The sequence below is a fragment of the Procambarus clarkii genome, chromosome 53, assembly GCF_040958095.1.
Source record: "Procambarus clarkii isolate CNS0578487 chromosome 53, FALCON_Pclarkii_2.0, whole genome shotgun sequence".
Lineage (NCBI taxonomy): Eukaryota > Metazoa > Arthropoda > Malacostraca > Decapoda > Cambaridae > Procambarus > Procambarus clarkii.
In genome coordinates, this window is record NC_091202.1 from 20,255,448 (window position 1) to 20,283,167 (window position 27,720).

Genomic DNA, 27,720 nt, shown 5'->3' on the forward strand with positions numbered 1-27,720 from the left:
CCCTCTGTGAGATGTTCTTCACAGACCCGCTCTCGATCCCGGTGTCCCGCACTCTGTCTCTAAGTCTCTACAGGACCCATATATATACAACCCCAAAGGGGGGAAGGGGGAGATTTACTGTTGCTACCTAGATCAAAAATGCCAGGGGGGTCGGGCCACACGTGCACAAACACTTAAAAATATTTCAATTAAGCTTGTTTGACATTCACCATACACTCTTCAAGAGAGAGGAATTATTAATTACGAGTGTGGCTGACCTATGACCTGGTCAAAAGGGGGAGATCCATGGATGTTTACACATAAGAATCTGGGTCTAATTCCATTGCAATGTTTGACAAGAGTATCATGAAATATTACATCCTTGAAACTAGTTGACTAAGACTAACCCAGGAATTTTTTAATCAACATACAAGATAATCCGGAGGTCATCTGGGCTGACCTCTTTGAGAAGGCTTCCCTGGGTGTGAACTCTAAGGAAGGGGGGGGGGGGTCATGCATGTTACACTGGAAGTCTCCGTGTGCTGGAAGTGTCCGTGTGGCTGGAAGTCTCCGAGTGCTGGAAGTCTCCGTGTGGCTGGAAGTCTCCATGCGCTGGAAGTCTCCATGCGCTGGAAGTCTCCGTGTGCTGGAAGTCTCCGTGTGGCTGGAAGTGTACGTCACTCCAGCAAGTCTGAACACTGTGAGTTCATCCCCTGCTCCTCTCCTCATGAAGCGAAGATACACTAGTGTTAATATCACGGACTCCATGATACACTGTAAATGTGACTACGTTCATCATTTCAGTCATTGCATATATCTTTGCCATCCAAGAATATTCCTCATAACTTCATTCTGTATCAGCTCTTTAAGTTGTTAATTCTCTGTGTAAGACAAATCGGGTACTGGACAGTCTTATCGGGGACCGAAGAGAGCTTATGTATAATATCCGCAAGATAAGTCCACGAGCACCGGTAAATGCTAGCGCCTTTAGAGGATGCAGGTTGAGCTTGCGTTCACCTGATATAATTTATTTCAGCCCCTTATGTAAAGCTTGACTGCATCTTGTAAAGGCGCTGGCATCTACCGGTGAAGGTGTTGGGCACCTATCTTGCGGGTGTTATACTGGTGAAGGTGTTGGGGCACCTATCTTGCGGGTGTTATACCGGTGAAGGTGTTGGGGCACCTATCTTGCGGGTGTTATACCAGGGAAGGTGTTGGGGCACCTATCTTGCGGGTGTTATACCGGTGAAGGTGTTGGGGCACCTATCTTGCGGGTGTTATACCAGGGAAGGTGTTGGGGCACCTATGTTGCGGGTGTTATACCGGTGAAGGTGTTGGGCACCTATCTTGCGGGTGTTATACCAGTGAAGGTGTTGGGCACCTATCTTGCAGGTGTTATACCAGTGAAGGTGTTGGGCACCTATCTTGCGGGTGTTATACCAGTGAAGGTGTTGGGCACCTATCTTGCGGGTGTTATACCAGTGAAGGTGTTGGGCACCTATCTTGCGGGTGTTATACCAGGGAAGGTGTTGGGACACCTATCTTGCGGGTGTTATACCAGTGAAGGTGTTGGGCACCTATCTTGCGGGTGTTATACCAGTGAAGGTGTTGGGGCACCTATCTTGCGGGTGTTATACCAGGGAAGGTGTTGGAGCACTTATCTTGCGGGTGTTATACTGGTGAAGGTGTTGGAGCACCTATCTTGCGGGTGTTATACCAGGGAAGGTGTTGGAGCACTTATCTTGCGGGTGTTATACCGGTGAAGGTCTTGGGGGCACCTATCTTGCGGGTGTTGTATATAAGCAGTCTTCGGTCCAGCCAGGCGGGTATCAGCCAGGTCCCTGGAGGTCGCCTGGACATGTCAGTTAGCGCGCGTGTGTGAGGCTGCCTAGAGCCTTGGTTGAGGGGGTGGGAGTAGAGGGACCTCGCTTTCCTTAAGAACTCTCCAGCTTTTACACCTTCGCTCAGTTGTTTTTCCGTGTTGCCCGTTCTCCTGCCCTCTTGCTCTGCCTTTTATCCTCTTGCTCCCTTCCTGTCTCGCCCGTCCTCTTGCCCTCTTACGCTTTCGGCCGCTGATTGATTGATTGAAGATTAAGCCACCCAAAAGGTGGCAACTTGCTCCCAAGATTTATACTGGATGGTGTGCTTGTGCCCCTCGCCCTCTTCCTCCCTCATCACTGTTCTCTACCTTATACTTTCTCTTCCTCCTCCTCCTCCTGACCCCGAGTAAGAGCATTATCATCAGCGCCAGGTAGCTCATTTACATTTAATTTTGGGAGCGGGCAATTAGCCTCCATCTCCAGTAATGTGGCGTTTGTTTTGTCTGGTTCAGTGAGAGTTTATGTGGGCGGCGCGGGCGTCCCTGTCTTGGGCGTCCCTGTCTTGGGCGCCCTCTCCCGCCACTCTGGGAATGTATTATTAGCTTTAAACCTGATTGGGTAACTCTATTTTCCTAAGTGTTTGTGTATTCACCTATTTGTGCCTGTTGAATCGAGCTCTTAGCTCTTGTACCCCGTCTTTTTTTATCGTTGGTTGTTGCCCAATGCAGCGACTCCCGACTTTATTTCTCTACAATGTTTACCTTTTCTTGAACACATCCACAAGGGATGTACCTTCTCTGTCTCCCTCTGTCTTTTTTTGTCTCCCTCTCTGTCTATATATGTCTCCCCTCCCCCCCCTATTTGTCTGTCTCTGCTCTCTCTCTCTCTCCTCTCTCTCTCTCTCCTCTCTCTCTCTCTCCTCTCTCTCTCTCTCCTCTCTCTCTCCTCTCTCTCTCTCTCCTCTCTCTCTCTCCCCTCTCTCTCTCCTCTCTCTCTCTCTCCTCTCTCTCTCTCTCCTCTCTCTCTCTCTCCTCTCTCTCTCTCTCCTCTCTCTCTCTCTCCTCTCTCTCTCTCTCTCTCTCTCTCTCTCTCTCTCTCTCTCTCTCTCTCTCTCTCTCTCTCTCTCTCTCTCTCTCTCTCTCTCTCTCTCTCTCTCTCTCTCTCTCTCTCTCTCTCTCTCTCTCTCTCTCTCTCTCTCTCTCCGCTCTCTCTCTCTCTCTATATATATATATATATATATATATATATATATATATATATAAATAAAATAGTATTTAGTAACAGTTGATTGATTGACAGTTGAGAGGCGGACCCACAGAGCTGAGCTCAACCCCCGCACGCACAAGTAGGTGAATACACACATTCAATTTTTTCCACCCGAAGTTATGTCAACTCTAAATGTTGTTGGAAATATGCTCACAAATGCCTACAGTCCCACGTGAGGGGCACAGCCCAGAGGACGACCAATATGGTGTTAACAAACGTCTTGCAGAGGCAGACAGGAACAGTAGAACATGTGAACGGGGAACACGCAGACAGGAACAGTAGAACATGTGAACGGGGAACACGCAGACAGGAACAGTAGAACATGTGAACGGGGAACACGCAGACAGGAACAGTAGAACATGTGAACGGGGAACACGCAAACAGGAACAGTAGAACATGTGAACGGGGAACACGCAGACAGGAACAGTAGAACATGTGAACGGGGAACACGCAGACAGGAACAGTAGAACATGTGAACGGGGAACACGCAAACAGGAACAGTAGAACATGTGAACGGGGAACACGCAGACAGGAACAGTAGAACATGTGAACGGGGAACACGCAGACAGGAACAGTAGAACATGTGAACGGGGAACACGCAAACAGGAACAGTAGAACATGTGAATAGGGAACACGCAGACAGGAACAGTAGAACATGTGAACGGGGAACACGCAGACAGGAACAGTAGAACATGTGAACGGGGAACACGCAAACAGGAACAGTAGAACATGTGAATAGGGAACACGCAGACAGGAACAGTAGAACATGTGAACGGGGAACACGCAGACAGGAACAGTATAATATGTGAATAGGGAACACGCAGACAGGAACAGTATAATATGTGAATAGGGAACACGCAGACAGGAACAGTATAATATGTGAATAGGGAACACGCAGACAGGAACATTTGCGAGAGTACAAAGGTGTTGAAGAAAGATACGCGATTGGACTCCAAAGTCATCAAGTGCTCACGTCTACCACCAACATCCGACGAATGTTTGCCAAAACTATATACACGTGGGAGAGAGTCACGTGGGAGAGAGTCACGTGGGAGAGAGTCACGTGGGAGAGGGTCACGTGGGAGAGAGTCACGTGGGAGAGAGTCACGTGGGAGAGAGTCACGTGGGAGAGAGTCACGTGGGAGAGAGTCACGTGGGAGAGGGTCACGTGGGAGAGGGTCACGTGGGAGAGAGTCACGTGGGAGAGAGTCACGTGGGAGAGAGTCACGTGGGAGAGGGAGGAGAACTCTCTGGACATGCCAGAAGCATCACACAATAAGGAAAATGCTTTATATTTGCCAACATACGAGACCTGAAGTCAAAATTAAGAAATATTCACAGGAACCCGATCATACCCGAATTTAAGTAACGGAATTGGAGCAGGAACCTGATCGATTACGTACTGAGTGGGCGTGGGTGGGCGTGACAGGGAGGGGGCGACATCGTGCAAATGTGACCATACCTACTGTTATATTTATAAGCCGCTGGTTGAGATGTATAGTGACGTTGTAGCGTGTGTAACGGGGAAGATTAGTATAGTACTACCTACTCACCAAGTTGTAGCTCACCAAAGAAACTGATGTAATAGTGACAGATTTCACCCCTAACTATTATATAGTCAGCGTTAACTGGCTTGGAGTCTCCACTTTTTGCGAGTGGAAGCAGGACGATCAGAGTGGAAACACAAGTTAATTGTTCTCAACTGATTGAGCTTGAAGGGGGGTTGAGCTGTAGCTCTCTCACCTGGGCTTGGTGAGTAGAAGAACTTCCAGAACCTTATCCAGGTACAATCCAGGTACATCCAGGTCCCACCTCTCAACCTTGAACGTGTTCACGTGGGTACCGTTATTGGGTTTTGGGTTGGTGTGTGGTGCCGCTGGTGGGGCCCAGTGTTATGTGAGCCCCTCCCATGGTGCTCAAGGTTGGTGTGTGGTGCCGCTGGTGGGGCCCAGTGTTATGTGAGCCCCTCCCATGGTGCTCAAGGTTGGTGTGTGGTGCCGCTGGTGGGGCCCAGTGTTATGTGAGCCCCTCCCATGGTGCTCAAGGTATTCCTGATACACTGTAGTAATCACTCGCTTAATAAGTAAATATGTACTACACGGGTTTTTGTAATAATAACAGGTGAGGTGTATTAATAATAGCTTATTGTTAAGAGTTTGTTTATAATGGTGTTATGTTTTGTTGACAGAGTTGGTGAGCATCATGGCAGGAGAGTTGGCAGCGCTAGTGGCCCGGCTGGAGACGGCTGTGGACCGCCTGGAGAAGGCTGGGGTGCCGGGCCTGGCCGGGGGCGCCAGGTCTGGCAACGCCTCCTCACAGACACCGGACGGTAAGTGCTGCCTAAAACATTTCCTGTGTTGTTGCCGACGGTACTGTACTGTAGAGTAACTGTACTACCTCGGCTTGTGTACTGTACTGTAGAGTAACTGTACTACCTCGACTTGTGTACTGTACTTACTCCCTACACGTCTCCTCCAGTCTCCTAACACACTAGTCTTTTCAACTATTCCCGCCACAATTATAGCACCATGTTATTTACACACAGATTAATCGCACTAACGCGACTGCATCAGTGAGAAAATCCGTAGGCGCCGTGATGAGGGTTCGAACCTATTCGCTGGGTGTTCCCAGACACGCTCTAGACTAGGCCACAACATGGTTGACCATGTGGTGACCTTTGTTCGAACCCTCATCACGGCCCCTACGGATTCTCTACCATGTTATTTGCTAAATACCATGTGAGTGAAGGGATCGGGTTTACGTTTTCTGAACATGTGGGGTAGTTGTATCAGGGGATAGTTAAACAAACAAAAATTGTGACAGCCGGTGGATAGAGAGGATAGAACACTGGACGCGTGATCCTGGGTTCGATCCCGGGCGCCGGCGAGAAACAATGGGCCGAGTTTCTTTCACCCTGATGCCCCTGTTACCTAGCAGTAAATAGGTACCTGGGAGTTAGTCAGCTGTCACGGGCTGCTTCCTGGGGGGTGGAGGCCTGGTCGAGGACCGGGTCACGGGGACACTAAAGCCCCGAAATCATCTCAAGATAACCTCTGGACCAGCAGTCTCACGGTACCTGTACCATGGACCAGCAGTCTCACGGTACCTGTACCATGGACCAGCAGTCTCACGGTACCTATACCATGGGCCAGCAGTCTCACGGTACCTATACCATGGGCCAGCAGTCTCACGGTACCTATACCATGGGCCAGCAGTCTCACGGTACCTATACCATGTACCAGCAGTCTCACGGTACCTGTACCATGGACCAGCAGTCTCACGGTACCTGTACCATGGACCAGCAGTCTCACGGTACCTGTACCATGGACCAGCAGTCTCACGGTACCTGTACCATGTACCAGCAGTCTCACGGTACCTGTACCATGGACCAACAGTCTCACGGTACCTGGACCATGGGCCAGCAGTCTCACGGTACCTGTACCATGTACCAGCAGTCTCACGGTACCTGTTCCATGGACCAACAGTCTCACGGTACCTGTACCATGTACCAGCAGTCTCACGGTACCTGTACCATGGACCAGCAGTCTCACGGTACCTGTACCATGTACCAGCAGTCTCACGGTACCTGTACCATGGGCCAGCAGTCTCACGGTACCTGTACCATGGACCAACAGTCTCACGGTACCTGGACCATGGACCAGCAGTCTCACGGTACCTGTACCATGGACCAACAGTCTCACGGTACCTGTACCATGGACCAACAGTCACACGGTACCTGTACCATGAACCAACAGTCACACGGTACCTGTACCATGTACCAGCAGTCTCACGGTACCTGTACCATGGACCAACAGTCTCACGGTACCTGTACCATGGGCCAGCAGTCTCACGGTACCTGTACCATGGACCAGCAGCCTCACGGTACCTGCACCATGGACCAGCAGTCTCACGGTACCTGTACCATGGACCAGCAGTCTCACGGTACCTGTACCATGGACCAGCAGTCTCACGGTACCTGTACCATGGACCAGCAGCCTCACGGTACCTGTACCATGGACCAACAGTCTCACGGTACCTGTACCATGGACCAACAGTCTTACGGTACCTGTACCATGTACCAACAGTCTCACGGTACCTGTACCATGGACCAACAGTCTCACGGTACCTGGACCATGGGCCAGCAGTCTCACGGTACCTGTACCATGGACCAATAGTCTCACGGTACCTGTACCATGGACCAACAGTCTCACGGTACCTGTACCATGGGCCAGCAGTCTCACGGTACCTGTACCATGGGCCAGCAGTCTCACGGTACCTGTACCATGGACCAACAGTCTCACGGTACCTGTACCATGGACCAACAGTCCCACGGTACCTGTACCATGGACCAACAGTCTTACGGTACCTGTACCATGTACCAACAGTCTCACGGTACCTGTACCATGTACCAACAGTCTCACGGTACCTGTACCATGGACCAACAGTCTCACGGTACCTGTACCATGGACCAACAGTCTCACGGTACCTGTACCATGGACCAACAGCCTCACGGTACCTGTACCATGGACCAGCAGCCTCACGGTACCTGTACCATGGACCAGCAGCCTCACGGTACCTGGACCATGGGCCAGCAGTCTCACGGTACCTATACCATGGGCCAGCAGTCTCACGGTACCTGTACCATGGACCAACAGTCTTACCGTACCTGTACCATGGACCAACAGCCTCACGGTACCTGTACCATGGACCAACAGTCTCACGGTACCTGTACCATGGGCCAGCAGTCTCACGGTACCTGTACCATGGACCAACAGTCTCACGGTACCTGTACCATGGACCAACAGTCTCACGGTACCTGTACCATGGACCAACAGCCTCACGGTACCTGTACAATGGACCAGCAGCCTCACGGTACCTGTACCATGGACCAGCAGCCTCACGGTACCTGTACCATGGACCAGCAGCCTCACGGTACCTGGGCCATGGGCCAGCAGTCTCACGGTACCTATACCATGGGCCAGCAGTCTCACGGTACCTGTACCATGGACCAACAGTCTTACCGTACCTGTACCATGGACCAACAGCCTCACGGTACCTGTACCATGGACCAACAGTCTCACGGTACCTGTACCATGGGCCAGCAGTCTCACGGTACCTGTACCATGGACCAACAGTCTCACGGTACCTGTACCATGGGCCAGCAGTCTCACGGTACCTGTACCATGGACCAACAGTCTCACGGTACCTGTACCATGGACCAACAGTCTCACGGTACCTGTACCATGGGCCAGCAGTCTCACGGTACCTGTACCATGGGCCAACAGTCTCACGGTACCTATACCATGGACCAGCAGTCTCACGGTACCTGTACCATGGGCCAGCAGTCTCACGGTACCTGTACCATGGACCAACAGCCTCACGTTACCTGTACCATGGACCAACAGTCTCACGGTACCTGTACCATGGGCCAGCAGTCTCACGGTACCTGTACCATGGACCAACAGCCTCACGGTACCTGTACCATGGACCAACAGTCTCACGGTACCTGTACCATGGACCAGCAGTCTCACGGTACCTGTACCATGGACCAACAGTCTCACATAAAAATCAGCATACAAATTTACTTCTTTGAAAGACGGTGAAAAAAAAACTACAGGCCAATATAAATATTCTTCATCTATCCAGCAGAAAATAACATTATTGTGAGGTTGTAACTCCCAGGGGCCAGATTCACGAAAGAACTTACGCAAACACTTACGAACGTGTACATCTTTCCTCAATTTTTGACGGCTTTGGTTACATTTATTAAACTGTTTACAAGCATGAAAACTTGCCAATCAACTGTTGTTATTGTTATAAACAGCCTCCTGGTGCTTCGGAGCTCATTAACTGTTTAATAATTGTAAACAAAGCCGCCAAAGATTGAGAAAAGATGTACAGGTTCATAAGTGTTCGCGTAAGTGCTTTCGTGTATCTGGCCCCAGACACTTAGTCATCGCAAACACGGAAGAACTCAAGCGGAATTCAGGAGACAAGACACAGTTCGAGCTAATAGAAGGAAAACTCGAACAGCATCTGGGACTAATGTTGTCAGACAAGCTAACGTCTTATGAACATGAACCAAACGCATCATCACCCGCTAAACTGACGAACATTTTTGAACATGAGAAAAATTGTTGACACATTCAAATCCAGAGAGTCCACCACAATACTGATACAATTTAAATCTTGTGTACTTTCAAGTACTGCTCAGCACTCAGTTCCCCTTTCAAAGAGATGTCTAGCTTAGTGAATTTAGAGAATACGATAGAGCATCTAAATTACCGGGGCCGTCTCAAAGCCCTCAAAATCGCTCTTGACTTTGCAAAGGAGGCGAGAGAGGTGTGTCACACGTGCGATACTGGCAGGCCCTGTGCCTAACATTGCACAGTAAAATACCAACATACTGCAGTGAAAGATATGGTAGGAAGTGCAGACCCAGGGAAAGATAATAATAATAAAATCCGTAGGAGCCGTGATTAGGATTCGAACCTATGCGGTGGGTGTTCCCTGCCACGCACACGCCCTGCCACGCTCACGCCCTGCCACGCTCACGCCCTGCCACGCTCACGCCCTGCCACGCTCACGCCCTGCCACGCTCACGCCCTGCCACGCTCACGCCCTCCCACGCTCACGCCCTGCCACGCACACGCCCTCCCACGCTCACGCCCTCCCACGCTCACGCCCTCCCACGCAGAACACACAGGTGTGTGTGTTCCGGTGAACATTCCACAGGTGTGTTCAGGTGAACATTCCACAGGTGTGTTCAGGTGAACATTCCACAGGTGTGTTCAGGTGAACATTCCACAGGTGTGTTCAGGTGAACATTCCACAGGTGTGTTCAGGTGAACATTCCACAGGTGTGTTCAGGTGAACATTCCACAGGTGTGTTCAGGTGAACATTCCACAGGTGTGTTCAGGTGAACATTCCACAGGTGTGTTCAGGTGAACATTCCACAGGTGTGTTCTGGTGAACATTCCACAGGTGTGTTCAGGTGAACATTCCACAGGTGTGTTCTGGTGAACATTCCACAGGTGTGTTCCGGTGAACATTCCACAGGTGTGTTCCGGTGAACATTCCACAGGTGTGTTCCGGTGAACATTCCACAGGTGTGTTCCGGTGAACATTCCACAGGTGTGTTCAGGTGAACATTCCACAGGTGTGTTCCGGTGAACATTCCACAGGTGTGTTCCGGTGAACATTCCACAGGTGTGTTCAGGTGAACATTCCACAGGTGTGTTCCGGTGAACATTCCACAGGTGTGTTCCGGTGAACATTCCACAGGTGTGTTCAGGTGAACACTACACAAGTGTGTTCAGGTGAACACTACACAAGTGTGTTCAGGTGAACATTCCACAAGTGTGTTCAGGTGAACACTACACAAGTGTGTTCAGGTGAACACTACACAAGTGTGTTCAGGTGAACACTACACAAGTGTGTTCAGGTGAACACTCCACAAGTGTGTTCAGGTGAACACTCCACAAGTGTGTTCAGGTGAACACTACACAAGTGTGTTCAGGTGAACATTCCACAAGTGTGTTCAGGTGAACACTACACAAGTGTGTTCAGGTGAACACTACACAAGTGTGTTCAGGTGAACACTACACAAGTGTGTTCAGGTGAACACTCCACAAGTGTGTTCAGGTGAACACTACACAAGTGTGTTCAGGTGAACACTACACAAGTGTGTTCAGGTGAACACTCCACAAGTGTGTTCAGGTGAACACTCCACAGGTGTGTTCAGGTGAACATTCCACAGGTGTTCCGTTGAACTCAAGCCCCGCGTGACCTGGTCCAGTGACGGTGTGCATTCATAGTGTTAATTACCTGACTCTGCTCTTCTGACGAAATGGTGAGTGTGCACTGTGGTGGGGCTGGTTGGTGCACTGTGATGGGGCTGGTTGGTGCACTGGGGTGGTGCTGGTTGGTGCACTGTGGTGGTGCTGGTTGGTGCACTGGGGGTGGTGCTGGTTGGTGCACTGGGGGTGGTGCTGGTTGGTGCACTGTGGTGGTGCTGGTTGGTGCACTGTGGTGGTGCTGGTTGGTGCACTGGGGTGGTGCTGGTTGGTGCACTGTGGTGGTGCTGGTTGGTGCACTGGGGGTGGGGCTGGTTGGTGCACTGGGGGTGGTGCTGGTTGGTGTACTGGGGTGGGGCTGGTTCGTGCACTGGGGGTGGTGCTGGTTGGTGTACTGTGGGTGGTGCTGGTTGGTGCACTGTGGTGGGGCTGGTTGGTGCACTGTGGTGGTGCTGGTTGGTGCACTGTGGTGGTGCTTGTTGGTGCACTGGGGGTGGTGCTGGTTGGTGCACTGGGGGTGGTGCTGGTTGGTGCACTGGGGGTGGTGCTGGTTGGTGCACTGTGGGTGGGGCTGGTTGGTGCACTGGGGTGGTGCTGGTTGGTGCACTGGGGGTGGTGCTGGTTGGTGCACTGTGGTGGTGCTGGTTGGTGCACTGTGGTGGGGCTGGTTGGTGCACTGGGGGTGGTGCTGGTTGGTGCACTGTGGGTGGTGCTGGTTGGTGCACTGGGGGTGGTGCTGGTTGGTGCACTGTGGTGGGGCTGGTTGGTGCACTGGGGTGGGGCTGGTTGGTGCACTGGGGTGGTGCTGGTTGGTGCACTGGGGTTGGTGCTGGTTGGTGCACTGGGGTGGTGCTGGTTGGTGCACTGGGGGTGGTGCTGGTTGGTGCACTGGGGGTGGTGCTGGTTGGTGCACTGGGGGTGGTGCTGGTTGGTGCACTGTGGGTGGTGCTGGTTGGTGCACTGGGGGTGGTGCTGGTTGGTGCACTGTGGTGGGGCTGGTTGGTGCACTGGGGTGGGGCTGGTTGGTGCACTGGGGTGGGGCTGGTTGGTGCACTGGGGTGGTGCTGGTTGGTGCACTGGGAGCTGACTGGTGGGTGCACTGGGGGTGGTGCTGGTTGGTGCACTCTGGTGGGGCTGGTTGGTGTACTGGGGGTGGGGCTGGTTGGTGCACTGGGGTGGTGCTGGTTGGTGCACTGTGGTGGGGCTGGTTGGTGCACTGGGGGTGGTGCTGGTTGGTGCACTGTGGTGGGGCTGGTTGGTGCACTGTGGTGGGGCTGGTTGGTGTACTGTGGTGGTGCTGGTTGGTGCACTGGGGTGGGGCTGGTTGGTGCACTGGGGTGGGGCTGGTTGGTGCACTGGGGTGGTGCTGGTTGGTGCACTGGGAGCTGACTGGTGGGTGCACTGGGGGTGGTGCTGGTTGGTGCACTCTGGTGGGGCTGGTTGGTGTACTGGGGGTGGGGCTGGTTGGTGCACTGGGGTGGTGCTGGTTGGTGCACTGTGGTGGGGGCTGGTTGGTGCACTGGGGGTGGTGCTGGTTGGTGCACTGTGGTGGGGCTGGTTGGTGCACTGTGGTGGGGCTGGTTGGTGTACTGTGGTGGTGCTGGTTGGTGCACTGGGGTGGGGCTGGTTGGTGCACTGGGGTGGGGCTGGTTGGTGCACTGGGGTGGTGCTGGTTGGTGCACTGTGGTGGGGCTGGTTGGTGCACTGGGGGTGGTGCTGGTTGGTGCACTGTGGTGGGGCTGGTTGGTGCACTGGGGTGGTGCTGGTTGGTGCACTGGGGGTGGTGCTGGTTGGTGCACTGGGGGTGGGGCTGGTTGGTGCACTGGGGGCTGACTGGTGGGTGCACTGGGGGTGGTGCTGGTTGGTGCACTGTGGTGGGGCTGGTTGGTGCACTGGGGGTGGTGCTGGTTGGTGCACTGGGGGTGGTGCTGGTTGGTGCACTGTGGTGGTGCTGGTTGGTGCACTGGGGTGGGGCTGGTTGGTGCACTGTGGTGGTGCTGGTTGGTGCACTGGGGGTGGGGCTGGTTGGTGCACTGGGGGTGGTGCTGGTTGGTGCACTGTGGTGGGGCTGGTTGGTGCACTGTGGTGGTGCTGGTTGGTGCACTGGGGGTGGTGCTGGTTGGTGCACTGGGGGTGGGGCTGGTTGGTGCACTGGGGGTGGTGCTGGTTGGTGCACTGGGGGTGGTGCTGGTTGGTGCACTGGGGGTGGTGCTGGTTGGTGTACTGGGGTGGTGCTGGTTGGTGCACTTGGGTGGTGCTGGTTGGTGCACTGGGGTGGTGCTGGTTGGTGCACTGGGGTTGGTGCACTGGGGTGGTGCACGGGGGTGGTGCTGGTTGGTGCACTGGGGGTGGTGCTGGTTGGTGCACTGGGGGTGGTGCTGGTTGGTGCACTGGGGGTGGTGCTGGTTGGTGCACTGGGGGTGGTGCTGGTTGGTGCACTGTGGTGGTGCTGGTTGGTGCACTGGGGGTGGTGCTGGTTGGTGCACTGCGGTGGAGCTGGTTGGTGCACTGGGGGTGGGGCTGGTTGGTGCACTGGGGGTGGTGCTGGTTGGTGCACTGGGGGTGGGGTTGGCTGGTTGGTGTACTGGGGTGGTGGAGGTAGTGTGGCCAGATAAATAATATGGTGTGCAAGGTAAGAGGCGCCGAGGTAAGGACGTTACCCAACTTGCCCTCACAACTAGTACGTCACATACCGTACCTTGTGGTCCCCGACGAACTGAGAAGTTACACCTCTCAAACATTCACGTTTTCTATGGATGAAATGTTTGTTTAGGTTTTCTATGGATGGTGAGGCGGGTTGTGTGTTAGTGTGTTCTGGTTAGGTTATAACTTTGTAGGTTGTGGCGTGTGAGGAGAAGGTCCTGGCCACCACTGCTCTGCTCCTGCCTTCCTCTGCTCTATATACATGGGGGTGGGGGTAGGAGGTTATCACTCACCTCTACTCCAGTTAATTATTCCTTTCTGTGTATATAGGTATTCTCTTCTGTATATAGGTATTATTTTCTGTATTTAGGTATTCCCGTCTGTATATATAGGTATTTCTGTCTGTATGTGTAGTGTGTTCACTGGCTTGGCACTGTATAAGTGATCAAGCTACATACACTCGATGTATGCTTGTGGTGTGTGTACTCTGACAAGTGTGTGTGTGTGTGTGTGTATTCACCTAGTTGTGCTTGCAAGGGTTAAGCTCTGCTCCTTCGGCCCGCCTTTCAACTGTCAATCAACTGTTACTAACTACTATTTTTTTCCACACCACACAAACCCCCCAGGAAGCAGCCCGTGACAGCCGACTGACTCCCAGGTACCAATTTACTGCTAGGTAACAGGGGCATCAGGGTAAAAGAAACTGTCCATTGTTTCTCGCCGGCGCCCGGAATCGAACCCGGGACCACAGGATCACACGACCAGCGTGCTGTCCGCTCAGCCACCGGCCCCCATGTGTGTGTGTGTGTGTGTATTCACCTAGTTGTGTTTGCGGGGGTTGAGCTCTGGCTCTTTGGTCCCGCCTCTCAACCGTCAATCAACTGGTGTACAGGTTCCTGAGCCTACTGGGCTCTATCATATCTACACTTAAAGCTGTGTATGGAGTCAGCCTCCACCACATCACTTCCTAATGCATTCCATTTGTGTGTGTGTGTGTGTGTGTAGACGTGTGAGGTGTATGTGGTTGTGTAGGGCAATACTGAGTGTCTAGGTGTAGAGGTGTGGGTGGGAGTGTGGTAATGGGTACTTGGTAACTGCTGGAGGAGGGGCGGCCGGGGTGGTGGTGGTGGTGATCATGGTGAGGTTAGTGTTGTGTCAGGTGGAGGAGCACTACACTGCTCGCTCCTCACCTCCCTACACTTCTCTCCCTCTCTCTCATCACCTTCCTACACCCACGGGTGTGGGGTGTAGCTGGCCACCATGGCAGGTAGGTGTGGAGGGTGTACTGGGGAGGGGGGCGTGTCCTGGTCACTCCTGTGAACGATATTAATCATTTTCATTATTAGTTTTCAATTAGATATTTCAATATAACCCTAACCACATATATTGAGATAAATATGCAGGATTTAAAGCTGTGTTCTGTAAATGGTGATTTACAGAAGAGAATTAGAGGCCAAGATGAAGACAATATGGGCAGTAATCATGTATCCTGTTGGTAAATGATCGAGTCTGATTTGTCTTGTAGAGTGGTATATGCAGGTTCTTGTGTGCTGATGAAGGAAGTCATTTTGCTTGGAGGACAAGTCTTAAAAGTGCTCTCAGTCAGGTGGTGCAGGAAGGCTGACGAGGCAGACTTAATATTTCAGCCTGGTGACATGGGCGCTGTTAAGCTCGACTTACCTCACCAATGTGGGTGTTTTACTTAGTCATTGTTGAGCGTGCGCCAGATGATCGTAGTAAACAGGGATTCGTAGTCCTAAGATTCCGGGTTCGATCCCCGGCGGAGGCGGAAGCAAATGGGCAGAGTTTCTAATGCGCCTGTTCACCTAGCAGTAAATTGGTACCTGGGAGTTAGACAGCTGCTACGGGCTGCTTCCTGGAGATGGGTAACAAGAAGGACTGGTCTGTCCATTCAGCTGTCAGGCCCCAGGTTGGTCAAGCTTACACCTCAGTTGGTGTCCGAGGTTTGTGGAGGGTTTTATGATGCTGTGAGGTTGGCAGGAGAGCGTGACGGTGGAGTGGGTGGGGCCATGAGCACGTACGGGTCGACGGGTGAGTGTGTTGATATTGGGACAGGTTACCGGTGGTGAGTCAAGCCTGCTTTGTTGGGCTGAGAGAGAAACGGTGCATGTGGAGGCAGCCCTCATAGGGAACACCTGTGATAGGGGAGGGGTCCAGGGTGTTGTAAGCATCCCTGCTAGGAACACCTGTGATAGGGGAGGGTCCAGGGTGTTGTAAGCATCCCTGCTAGGAACACCTGTGATAGGGGAGGGTCCAGGGTGTTGTAAGCATCCCTGCTAGGAACACCTGTGATAGGGGAGGGTCCAGGGTGTTGTAAGCATCCCTGCTAGGAACACCTGTGATAGGGGAGGGTCCAGGGTGTTGTAAGCATCTCTGATAGGAACACCTGTGATAGGGGAGGGTCCAGGGTGTTGTAAGCATCCCTGCTAGGAACACCTGTGATAGGGGAGGGTCCAGGGTGTTGTAAGCATCCCTGCTAGGAACACCTGTGATAGGGGAGGGTCCAGGGTGTTGTAAGCATCTCTGATAGGAACACCTGTGATAGGGGAGGGGTTCAGGGTGTTGTAAGCATCCCTGCTAGGAACACCTGTGATAGGGAAGGGTTCAGGGTGTTGTAAGCATCCCTGATAGGAACACCTGTGATAGGGAAGGGTTCAGGGTGGTAGGTGCAGCCCTTAGAGCAAAGGTTCGTAACATGATCACTATTATACAAACCCTGGGTGAATTGACAAACATGACTCCCTTTATATATGGATTGTTGTAGGAACGAGAAAATCATCAGGATTTGATCACATATTTCTGGAAAAACGGCAAGTCACAAAAGTTAGCAGCAACTAGTGAGACTTTTCCTATTTCGTGTAATAAAAACATGAAGTAGAGGTTATAGGTACTGATGGTTATGATTAATTTTAAGCTAAGATTTTTTGTTGTAATTGTTGATAGATTCTAATACCCCGATTATTTGGTTCCTATACTTCCCGTGGGGGTATGGATACCCCCGGTTAAGAACCCCTGCCTTTGAGGAACACCTATATTAGGGGGAAGGAGGGCGGGGGTGGTGGAGGCACCTTAATTGTTGGTGGGGGTTGGGGGTGGGTGGCAGTGGTGGTGATGGAGGAGAATGGAGAGGCAGTCAGGGCAACAATGCCTGGCTCAGGGGTCTCGACACAATATGAAAGCTGGCGAAGAAATAGGTTGCATGTATACAGGAGCACAGGGCCGCATATTGTTGTGTATGTTTCCATGTTAGTGGTGCTTGTGGCGGGAGACGAGGCGGATGTGGTGGCCTTTGACGCTTCCTGGGGCGTGAGCGCCAGCCATGTTGCTGCTCCTCAATGGATATTCATTTACCTTAGTTCTTATTTATTATTGTAAGTTTTTCTCGGTTATTTGAATTTCCCCTCATTTATCCCCTTCCCCCCCTCTCTCTCCGTCCCAGCCCAAATCCTTATCCTAATCAATTCTAACCAAGTGCTATCTATATACAGTAATCGGCGCTTCCTTCTCGTAATTCACTTGGGATATTTGAATGATATTTTAACCCGTGTCAATAGATCAAGATCTATCATCAACGCATTTTGTATCGGGCTTTGTAACGGCATCATTTGTCTAAATTTAGCATGAATATTTTTGTCGCTATGTATCATTTTATACATGCGCTCCGAGCATGGGTGGTCATGGTTTGTTTTTAACCTTTACGTCACTTCCACTTGGGTATGTCCACGCGCCCGCCCGCCCATCCACACGCGTACACGCCCGCCCGCCCGCCCACACGCGTACACGCGCCCGCCCGCCCGCCCACACGCGTACACGCGCTCGCCCGCCCGCCCGCCCACACGCGTACACGCGCCCGCCCGCCCGCCCACACGCGTACACGCGCCCGCCCGCCCGCCCACACGCGTACACGCGCCCGCCCGCCCACACGCGTACACGCGCCCGCCCGCCCACACGCGTACACGCGCCCGCCCGCCCACACGCGCCCGCCCGCCCACACGCGCCCGCCCGCCCGCCCACACGCGCCCGCCCGCCCGCCCACACGCGCCCGCCCGCACGCGTACACGCGCCCGCCCACACGCGTACACGCGCCCGCCCACACGCGTACACGCGCCCGCCCACACGCGTACACGCGCCCGCCCACACGCGTACACGCGCCCGCGCACACGCGTACACGCGCCCGCGCACACGCGTACACGCGCCCGCGCACACGCGTACACGCGCCCGCGCACACGCGTACACGCCCGCGCCCGCCCACACGCGTACACGCCCGCCCACACGCGTACACGCCCCCACCCGTCCACACGCGCCCGCCCGCCCGCCCGCCCACATGCGCCCGCCCGCTCACACGCGCCTGCCCGCCCTCCCGCCCGCACGCGTACACGGGCCCGCCCGCCCGCCCGCCCGCCCTCACGCGTACACGGGCCCGCCCGCCCTCACGCGTACACGCGCCCCACCCTCCCGCCCTCACGCGTACACGCGCCCCACCCTCCCGCCCTCACGCGTACACGCGCCCCACCCTCCCGCCCTCACGCGTACACGCGCCCCACCCTCCCGCCCTCACGCGTACACGCGCCCCACCCTCCCCACCCTCCCGCCCTCACGCGTACACGGGCCCGCCCTCCCGCCCGCACGCGTACACGCGCCCCACCCTCCCGCCCGCACGCGTACACGCGCCCCACCCTCCCGCCCGCACGCGTACACGCGCCCCACCCTCCCACCCACACGCGTACACGCGCCCCACCCTCCCACCCACACGCGTACACCCGCCCCACCCACACGCGTACACGCGCCCCACCCACACGCGCCCCACCCACACGCACCCCACCCCCACGCGCCCCACCCCCACGCGCCCCACGCGTACACGCGCCCCACCCCCACGCGCCCCACCCACCCACACGCCCCACCCACCCACACGCCCCACCCACCCACACGCCCCACCCACCCACACGCCCCACCCACCCACACGCCCCACCCACCCACACGCCCCACCCACCCACACGCGCCCTCCCACCCACACGCGCCCTCCCACCCACACGCGCCCTCCCACCCACACGCCCGCCCACACGCGCACATGCGCCCGCCCGCCCACACGTGCACATGCGCCCGCCCGCCCACACGTGCACATGCGCCCACCTGCCCACACGTGCACATTCGCCCGCCCGCCCACACGTGCACATGCGCCTGCCAGCCCACACGTGCACATGCAACCGCCCAACCACACGTGCACATGTGCCCGCCCGCCCACACGTGTACACGCGCCTGCCCGCCCACACGTGTACACGCGCCTGCCCGCCCACACGTGTACATGTGTACTAGGTACTCCCAAGGCGCGCCCTAGACCACTACACCACGACATGGGGAAAAGCATTGTAACCTGGGATTCAATTGAATCCTCTAGGGTTCTTGAGACTTCCACTGAAGCCAAATAAGAGCTTGGCACAATGCCTCCAGGCGCTCTGGCATGTAGTCTAAACGTTCTTCCTCCTACACTTCTCTTCAAATACAGGTACACAAAAAAATCACATGAACAATGGTGTATCAATGAGAAAATCAGTAGGAGCCATGAGGAGGATTCCAACCCATGCTCTGAGTACTCCCAAAAGCAGCACTTTTAATCAAAGCAGTAGCAAAGTACTATAATAGCAGTCCCTGTGGTGCAGTAACAAAACACTCGCTCAGCGCTTCCCAAGTGCTTTGACCTGGGTTTGTATCCTGGCCGGGGAGGATTTACTTGGCCCCAATCTATAACTGTAGCCTCTGTTCACCCAGCAGTGAATTGGTACCGTACCTGGTTGTTAAACAATTCGGCAGGGTGTATTCCAGGGAAAATTAGGATTAAGGGCTTGCCTGAAACGCCGTGCATGCTAGTGGCTGTACAAGAATGTAAGAACTCTTGTACAGGTATATATAAATAAATCAATACAAATAAATGCATTAATAAATCATGTCGTGGTGTCTTGGTCTATGGCTTTGCTTGGGAATACCCAGAGCATAGGTTTGAATCTTCCTCACGGCTCCCACTAATTTTCTCATTGATACAGGTTTTGTAACATCTGTAGGAGCCATGATGAGGATTCGAACCTGTGCACTGGGTGTTCCCAGGTGGCACACGCTCCACTTGTACAACCTGGTCACGACGTGGATTTATCATTGATGCATCACACTAGTGTGATTGTTTATTATAAAATAGAGGAATTTTTTAAACCTTCAACTTCAAGCACAAGAGGTCATAGATTGCTCTGAAGGAAACAAAAGGGCAAAAAAACTGTGAAAGTTCTCTTGTGCGAGGAAAGTTGTAGAAGGTTGGAACATGTTAAGTGAGGTGGTGGTGAATCCCAAAACCATCAGTCATATCAAAACTCATATGGCAAAGATTTTTAGAGAGATGGAACACCATAAGCATGACTCATCCTGTAACTAAGGGAATTAAGCACATGCATATACAGTATACATACACACATTCACACACCCAGCACCCCATACAGCATGCACTCTCTCTCTCTCTCTCTCTTTCACACACTGGTGAATGCAAGACAAATCTTTATTTTATTTCCATATTTGACATTTCTTTCCCATGTTCTGTAGCTTACCATTATTTTCTTGGTACAACCTCTTGTAATTCAGTATCAGATAAGTTACTGTGTAACATTGGACAGCATTTTGAATTAACTGTGATAATTAATAGTGTGTGACTGTGGAAGTCATTAAATTTACCAAAGCAATCTCAAATTTTTGTTTACTAGCATAGTACAGTACCATAATGCACATTGTTCAATAGTAAAGAACTGAGAATAATTCAGTTGTAGAGAGATGTACATGAGGAAGGTAATTCTAAGGAGAAAGTGCTAAGCCAGTATGCTAACACAGTATAACTCAGATATGCACTGAATGGGCCTCACTAGTTTCTTAAATATTTGGCATGTTGACAATTGAACTTGACATATAGTAGTATTCAAAGCTTAAGCATGCATTATTTTTTGCTACCATTAGGTCGTTGTGTACAATGATGTGTACCTGAGCCAACTTGTCGAGTCCTAGGTCTTGATGAACCTAACCCAGGATTAACCATTATATATATGAAACTTTTATTTATTTTCCCAAAATTAAACATACATTACTTATTCATATTGTTTAGTTGTAAGGCTAAAAATATTATTTTAAAACGTGTAGCACTGTATACAAGTATACCATACGCCATCCTTAAGTACATACCTCTGCACATTAAGATGGGCATGAGTGCAGTATTGAGAGTATACATATAAAAAGAAAATTGTGTATAGTACACAAGTAACATAAATGGTGCACATATGTGAATCATTCATGCAAACATTATGCTCCACAGTACAAGCAAACATGCTGTTAGACGTTCCAGGTACTGCTCATATTAACTGTTTCGGTACACACGCTGTTTTAACACACAAGTTTAATACATTCTGTGACACTTCTGGAATAAAGAAGACTCCTAAGACATTGAATTAATGAGGTTTTACTTAGTTTCCAGATCAGTTTTTATTTTTGTGCATGAATGTAGTAGTCACATTTTTATCACATTTTTTCAGAACGTCATCAAGGCTTGATATGGGGTGGTAGGTGTTTCATCAGGTGGTAAACTGGTGTGTGCTTCCCAAACTCCCAATACCCCATATCCATGCCATGTAGTGCCATAAAACCACTGCCCCGTTGTCATTAAATCCCAGGTTCAGATTACCATTAGATTTGTATATCAAAGAACCCTAAAACTATACTCCAAATGGGTGCAAGTGTTGCCACCCTTAGCTTTAGTATTTGCTAATGGAAGACGCATGATTTAGAAAGTAAATCTTTCCCTTATTTATTGTACAGTATTATAATTCTGATTAAATTCCAATCAAGCAAAGTTACCTCTCCTACTTTTTACTGCCTTGAATCTGTTTCTAAAGCTAAATTTTGTCCTTACTGTAAACAGAAAATATTTTGTATGTTTGTCCTAGTTGTTTGAACTTTTAGCATGGTTGCATGGCACTTGTGAAACTTTTACTTCAATACTGTACATTTTATTGTACGTAGGCAATAGGAGCTAGTTTTTAAATGGCGAGTTGTATGGTTTCAGTGTGCTAGGGTCTCACAATCTGAATTTTTTATTTGATGTGTTACTGTCATATGGTTACTCATCAAATGGTTTTTCTTCAACACATTTTGTGTGTGGCGGCATTTTGATGATCATTGTGGAAAATAATTGTATTGAACTAGGAATTAGATGTAATGTACAGTATGAAATTCACCTGCTCTATTTATATTACCGTACTGTATAATACAGTACAGTATATGAATTCCACATGCTGTATTTGTATACAGTACTGTAGAACAAAATGCTGTAAATCAATAATGCTGTACGTTTAAAGGATGATAAAGAAGTGGTAAAAAGTAGCTAAATGCTGTAGAATAGAATGAGGTTATTCAACAGTACAGTATACAAATTCACCCAGAGAGATCACACTATCGTGATGCATCATGAGTAAATCCGTAGGAGCCGTAATGAGAGTGTGAACCTAGCCTATGGATTTGCTCGGTATACAAATTATTAATACAAGAAATAATGAATGTTCCAATTCATATCTACTTGGCTAATCTCTCTACACCAGAAGAGCATGTAACTTGTTCATTGTTTGTGTGTTACTGTACAGTATACACCAAACATTATTATATTGAATTAGTGCAAGTGATAGAACACACTTTAACGAAGGTTTTATATTAAATACTGTATCTCTTGAGACATTTGTAAACATTTTGTTAAATTTAACTAAAATTTTTCGGCACTTTATTCTTGTGCAGTGCATATATGCAGTTGCTTCACTGAAAGTCTTTTGTCAATTTCCATGACAACAAGTCACAGGGATCTTGCATCCAAATGAGAATCTCTTCATTGTATTCAGTTTTTCAAAAGACGAGTTCCATTCGAGCAAGTATAAGGTGTTTATATCAAATACTTCATACAAATTAATTTGACATATCAAGTTGATCCATTTAGTTTGCAGTCTGTAGTGTATTTCTTGTGATGTGTATAATATTGCCTTAATGTATTTGGTACATACAGTATACTGTACTGTACATTAAGCCTAAATGTATCACATACAGTAGAGGTCTAACCTGTGTGTTATATACAGCAATGCAGGTTAGGTTTGGTATAACAAGAAGAAGGCATATGGTTAGCATCGGCATAATTTATCAACATACTAATTTAGGTTGTTCACCCTATCCCCACTAGATTTTGAAGAAGCCATAGACAATATGCCAATGCACTCTGCACCAGGCCCTGATTCTTGGAACTCTATACAGGTATTCATCAAGAACTGTAAAAAAAAAAACACTCGCAGGCCCTTCACATACTTTGGAGACAAAGACTAGAATCTGGCGTTATCCCGGGCATACTGTACTAAAAAAGCAGAGATAGCGACAATGCTTAGGAGAATTATAGTCTTTATTATTTATGTCTTGTATCTTGCTGGAAATTCACAAAAAAAAATCAGGCGTATACTGATGTTTTGAATTTTTATATGCAAAGCTTAATTTGGTAAATATTTAAAAGGTATAATAATAAATATGTATAGTGTAGTAGAGTATTTGCCCGTATCCTTGGAGTACAGTGCTGTACAGTATTGTATAAGAAATATAATGCTAACTGTCTGCATCTTGGTTTTTTAAATAAACTTTTTGATGATTTTTTAATATTAACAATTTTAATATACTTTACAGAAAATGATGTACAACAAAATTGCTAATGTTTTCATACTTTGTTTTGAAACTATGTTTGTGTTGTAAAAGATTTTCATGTTCAGAAGTGGAGTATACTCGCACTTATATGTGTGTTGTGAGCAGCATCAGAACCATAGTGTGGACCTGCACTTGTACTCATGTTGTACAAGTGCCTGCACTTGTACAACATAGTGTGTACCTACACTTGTACATGTGTTGTACCAGATCCAATGTGTGTGAATGTGCGAGATGGTTTCCAAGACTTAACTTCATGTTTGGATAGGCATTTTGATCTTCAGTTCCTTATAAGAATTTGCACCAAATTTACAAGAATTTATACTGCATAGCTTTGGTCTAGATAATAACAGATTGAAATTAAATGTTATTTAATGTCACAGCTAGCCTCATGTAGTTAAGAATTTTTTTTTGTGTGAGTGTATAAAGTGGTAAAATTGTGGTTGTAATATTTTCGTCATGTTTAAAGCATGCATAGAGATTGCACACTAATTCCTACCTTTTTGTAACCCAGAGGAATGTACTGTGCCATTCGTCTTGGCATACGACGACCTGCTCTCGGGGCCATTCAAAACGTTCTTTGACTGTAGCATGAAGATTGGAGGAGATGTTGCCAGCATTGCCAAAATGGTGCAGTCTACCTTCATCAACCAACGAGCCTTCCTGGTCACGGCATCAAAAAGCCAGCGACCATTGGACACTGAATTGCCACAGGTGAGAGATACGCTGTACATTTTGAATATGCAATATACATTTTTATTATACTGTATAATACAGTGTCTAGTGGCATAAGTTGATTAAAAAAAATTACAATACAAAAACAAAGTTTACTGTCTACATCATGATTTTTAAGAAGAAAATTTTATATATTTTTCATATTAACAATTTTAGTACTGTATGCTGTGGAGAAAACATACAGCAAAATTTTTAATATTTTGTTACTTTGTATTGTGGAATACAGGAAAATCTCAATTATTGAACTATATATTCGAAGGCCAAATTGTGAGATGTATGGGCAGTTGCAACTTTTGTGCTTTAAGGAAAAAAGTTTATTATACAGTACATATGTATGTATGTATTCATCTAGTTGAATTCACCTAGTTGTGCTTGTGGGGGTTGCGCTTTGTTCTTTCAGCCCGCCTCTCAACTGTCAATCAATCAACTGTTACTAACTACTAAGAGAAAGTGCATCGGACTGGAGAAATGTCACAAGCGGAGTACCACAGAGTTCAGTTCTTGCACCGGTAATGTTCATTGTCTTCATAAATGGTCTACCAGATGGAATACAGAATTATATGAACATGTTTACTGATGATGCTAGGATAATAGGAAGGATAAGTAACTTAGATGATTGTGAACAAAAATCTAGCCAAATTACTACATATTACTACAAATTACTACATAATTAAAATCAGTACATATTCTAGCCAAAGCTAGAATATGTAGTGTTAGATGATTGTCATGCCCTTCAAGAAGACCTGGACAAAATAAGTATATGGAGCACCACTTGGCAAATGGAATTTAATGTAAATAAATGTGATGTTATGGAATGTGGAATAGAAGAACATAGACCCCACACAACCTATAAATTATGTGAAAAATCTTTAAAGACTTCTGATAAAGAAAGAGATCTAGGGGTGGTTCTAGATTAAATTATCACCTGTGGACCACATGAAGAACGTTGTGTGAGGAGCTTATGCCACGCTTTCTAACTTCAGAATTGCTTTTAAATACATGGATGGCGAGATATTAAAGAAATTGTTCACGACTTTTGTTAGGCCAAAGCTAGAATATGCAGTGGTTGCATGGTGTCTATATCTTAAGAAGCACATCAACAAACTGGAAAAGGTGCTAAGGCTTGCAACTAAATGGCTCCCAGAACTGAAGGACAAGAGCTACGAGGAGAGGTTAGAGGCATTAAATATGCCAAAACTAGAAGATAGAAGAAAGAGGCGATATGATTACTACTTACAAAATAGTAACAGAAATCTATAAAATTGATAGGGAAGAATTCCCGAGACCTGGAACTTCAAGAACATGAGGTCATAGATTTAAACTAACTAAACATATCTGACAAAGAAATATAAGAAAATACACTTTCACAGAGTGGTAGAAGGTTGGAACAAGTTAGGCGAGAAGGTGGTGGCCAAAACCATAAATAATTTCAAAGCGTTATATGACAAAGAGTGTTGGCAAAACTGGACACCATGAGCGTAGCTCCCATCCTGTGACTACACTTAGACAATTACATACTGTATGTGTGTAGAGAATGTATGTATGTGTATATATGTATGTATGTAATCACATTAAACATTTAGGACATAGGAAAGGTCCCATTTGGTCTGAAGCCATACACGTCTCGGCTTCTCTCGGTAAGCATCACTACCGCCTGAACTTGACTTCCTCTGACCACCTCAGCTTGTAATGTCACCAGTTTACAATATCACACACACACACACACCCCACATATCAATCAAATCAAAAGCTTTATCTATAATGTGGAAAGTTTACATAAAAATTATATTACATTAATTACATAAGTTAATAAAAGCATAGCATTTAGACATTGCCATTATCAGAATCACAGAATTTGTTCTAAACTACTTATACAAATCATTATAATATTGGCTGGACTAACACCAAATCATTATAATATTGGCTGGACTAACACCAAATCATTATAATAATGGCTGGACTAACACCAAATCATTATAATATTGGCTGGACTAAACAGGTGTATAGCAATCAAAATGAAACTTACATTTTTGGCATAAAGTGAGTGACATTCAGTTTAGTTTAAAATGTGATACAGTATACTGTATAATTGTTAAAATAAATTGAGGTTTACCATTAGAGCAGTAAGATATACAGTATATAGGACATTTTATATCATATACTACACAATCACACTTATATTGAATGTAAAACCTCGATTAACTTCTGTATGGGTCTCGAGACGTCATGTGTATTCAGTGGAATCGCAGGTCGTATAACTTGTACCATGTCATGGTCCAGAGTTGAGGTGTGTGGCTTGGGCACTCCCAAACCCAGGGTTTAAATCCCCACATTGCTCCAATTGATTATCTTATTTTATATCATAAAATTAGGACAATAAGACAATTAGAAGTAGAACTAATACAAATTAACCATGCCATTAAGCTGTAGAAATTTGCACACCCTCATTATTCTACATCAACAAATTCTGGGGCTATTCTAAATCAAAATCATTCCAAACACACAGCTTGCATAACATAGATGCGGCTTCAATTGAACTCAAAATGTCTGTCGGTAATCCATCCCTTCGTGACAGTAGTCCCTTCATAAGTCTTCAGTATCCAGCTGGGGGGTCTCCCTGCTTTCTCTGCTGATTACAGGTTTTAGTCTATTATCCTGTAGACCCTCTACAGCCTTTTATACATCACTCATATTTAAGTTTAATTTTCTGACATTTAAATTTATATACAGTATTTAGAAAATTATAAGTAACTGTTTACTAGTTGTGTTTTTTGCGGGGGTTAAGCTTTGCTCTTTCGGCCCGCCTCTCAACTGTCAATCAACTGTTTACTAACTACTTTTTTTTTTTTTTTTTTTTTTTTTTTAAACTAGTAAAAAATGAGTGCATGTAAAGAGAGTTGAGTTTGAAGGCGTAGTGTGTCTAGAGCAACAACACATAACTCAAGCTTGTCACCGTGTGGCGAGGTGTTTGTTACTTCAGCGGGTGAGCAACCTTTAGAGTGTGAAGATGTGGTATACCTGGACTTTGCAAAGGCATTTGATAAATGTGACCATGGAGTTATAGCACACAAAATGAGGTCAATAGAAATAACTGGTAAAGTAGTACGCTGGATACTCAATATTCGGTTGAACAGAACACAGAATAAGAGTCAACCATATAAAATCGAGTCCAAGCACAGTTAAAAGCTCTGTACCTCAGGGTACAGTCCTTGCACCACTGCCTTTCCTTATTTTCATATCAGATATAGACACAAATACAAGTCACAGCTTCGTATCATCCTTTGCAGATGACACAAAAATCGGCATGAAAATTACCTCTGCTGAAGACATTAAAAACTACAAGCAGATATTAATAAAGTTTTTGACTGGGCAGCAGAAAATATGATGTTTAACAGTGATAAATTCCAGGTACTCAGGTAACGTAAAATTGAACAATTACAATCTGCCCATAGTAGGAAAGCAACATGTAAAGGATTTGGGAATAATGATGTCTGATGACCTAACACTTAAGGAGCATAACCAAGCAAATATTGTGTCAACCAGAAAAATGATAGGATGGATTACGAGAACTTTCAAATCCAAGGATCCTGTCACAATGGTTGTACTATTCAAATCACTTGTGCTGTCCCGTCTTGAGTACTGCTCAGTACTCACTTTCCCCTTCAGAGTAGGAGAGATTGCTGAGAGAGAGGAAGCTCAGAGAACATATATATGG

At 48.5% G+C, this 27,720-nt stretch overlaps 1 protein-coding gene across 9 annotated transcripts in view; it reads left to right on the forward strand.

Annotated features, from left to right (window-relative positions):
- The window catches only part of LOC123767091 (adenylyl cyclase-associated protein 1), a 148,868-nt gene that overhangs the window by 67,639 nt on the left and 53,509 nt on the right, over nucleotides 1-27,720 (forward strand). For 6 of the 9 annotated variants that reach the window (XM_069304757.1, XM_045756592.2, XM_045756591.1 and 3 more), the window contains exons 2-4: nucleotides 5,254-5,394; nucleotides 21,083-21,109; nucleotides 23,785-23,984. In XM_069304757.1, coding sequence (XP_069160858.1) covers nucleotides 5,268-5,394; nucleotides 21,083-21,109; nucleotides 23,785-23,984 — 354 coding nt within the window. In that variant the 5' untranslated portion in view covers nucleotides 5,254-5,267. The remainder of the gene's footprint in view (nucleotides 1-5,253; nucleotides 5,395-21,082; nucleotides 21,110-23,784; nucleotides 23,985-27,720) is intronic. The other 3 variants (XM_069304756.1, XM_045756590.2, XM_045756588.2) reach the window with 1 other exon arrangement.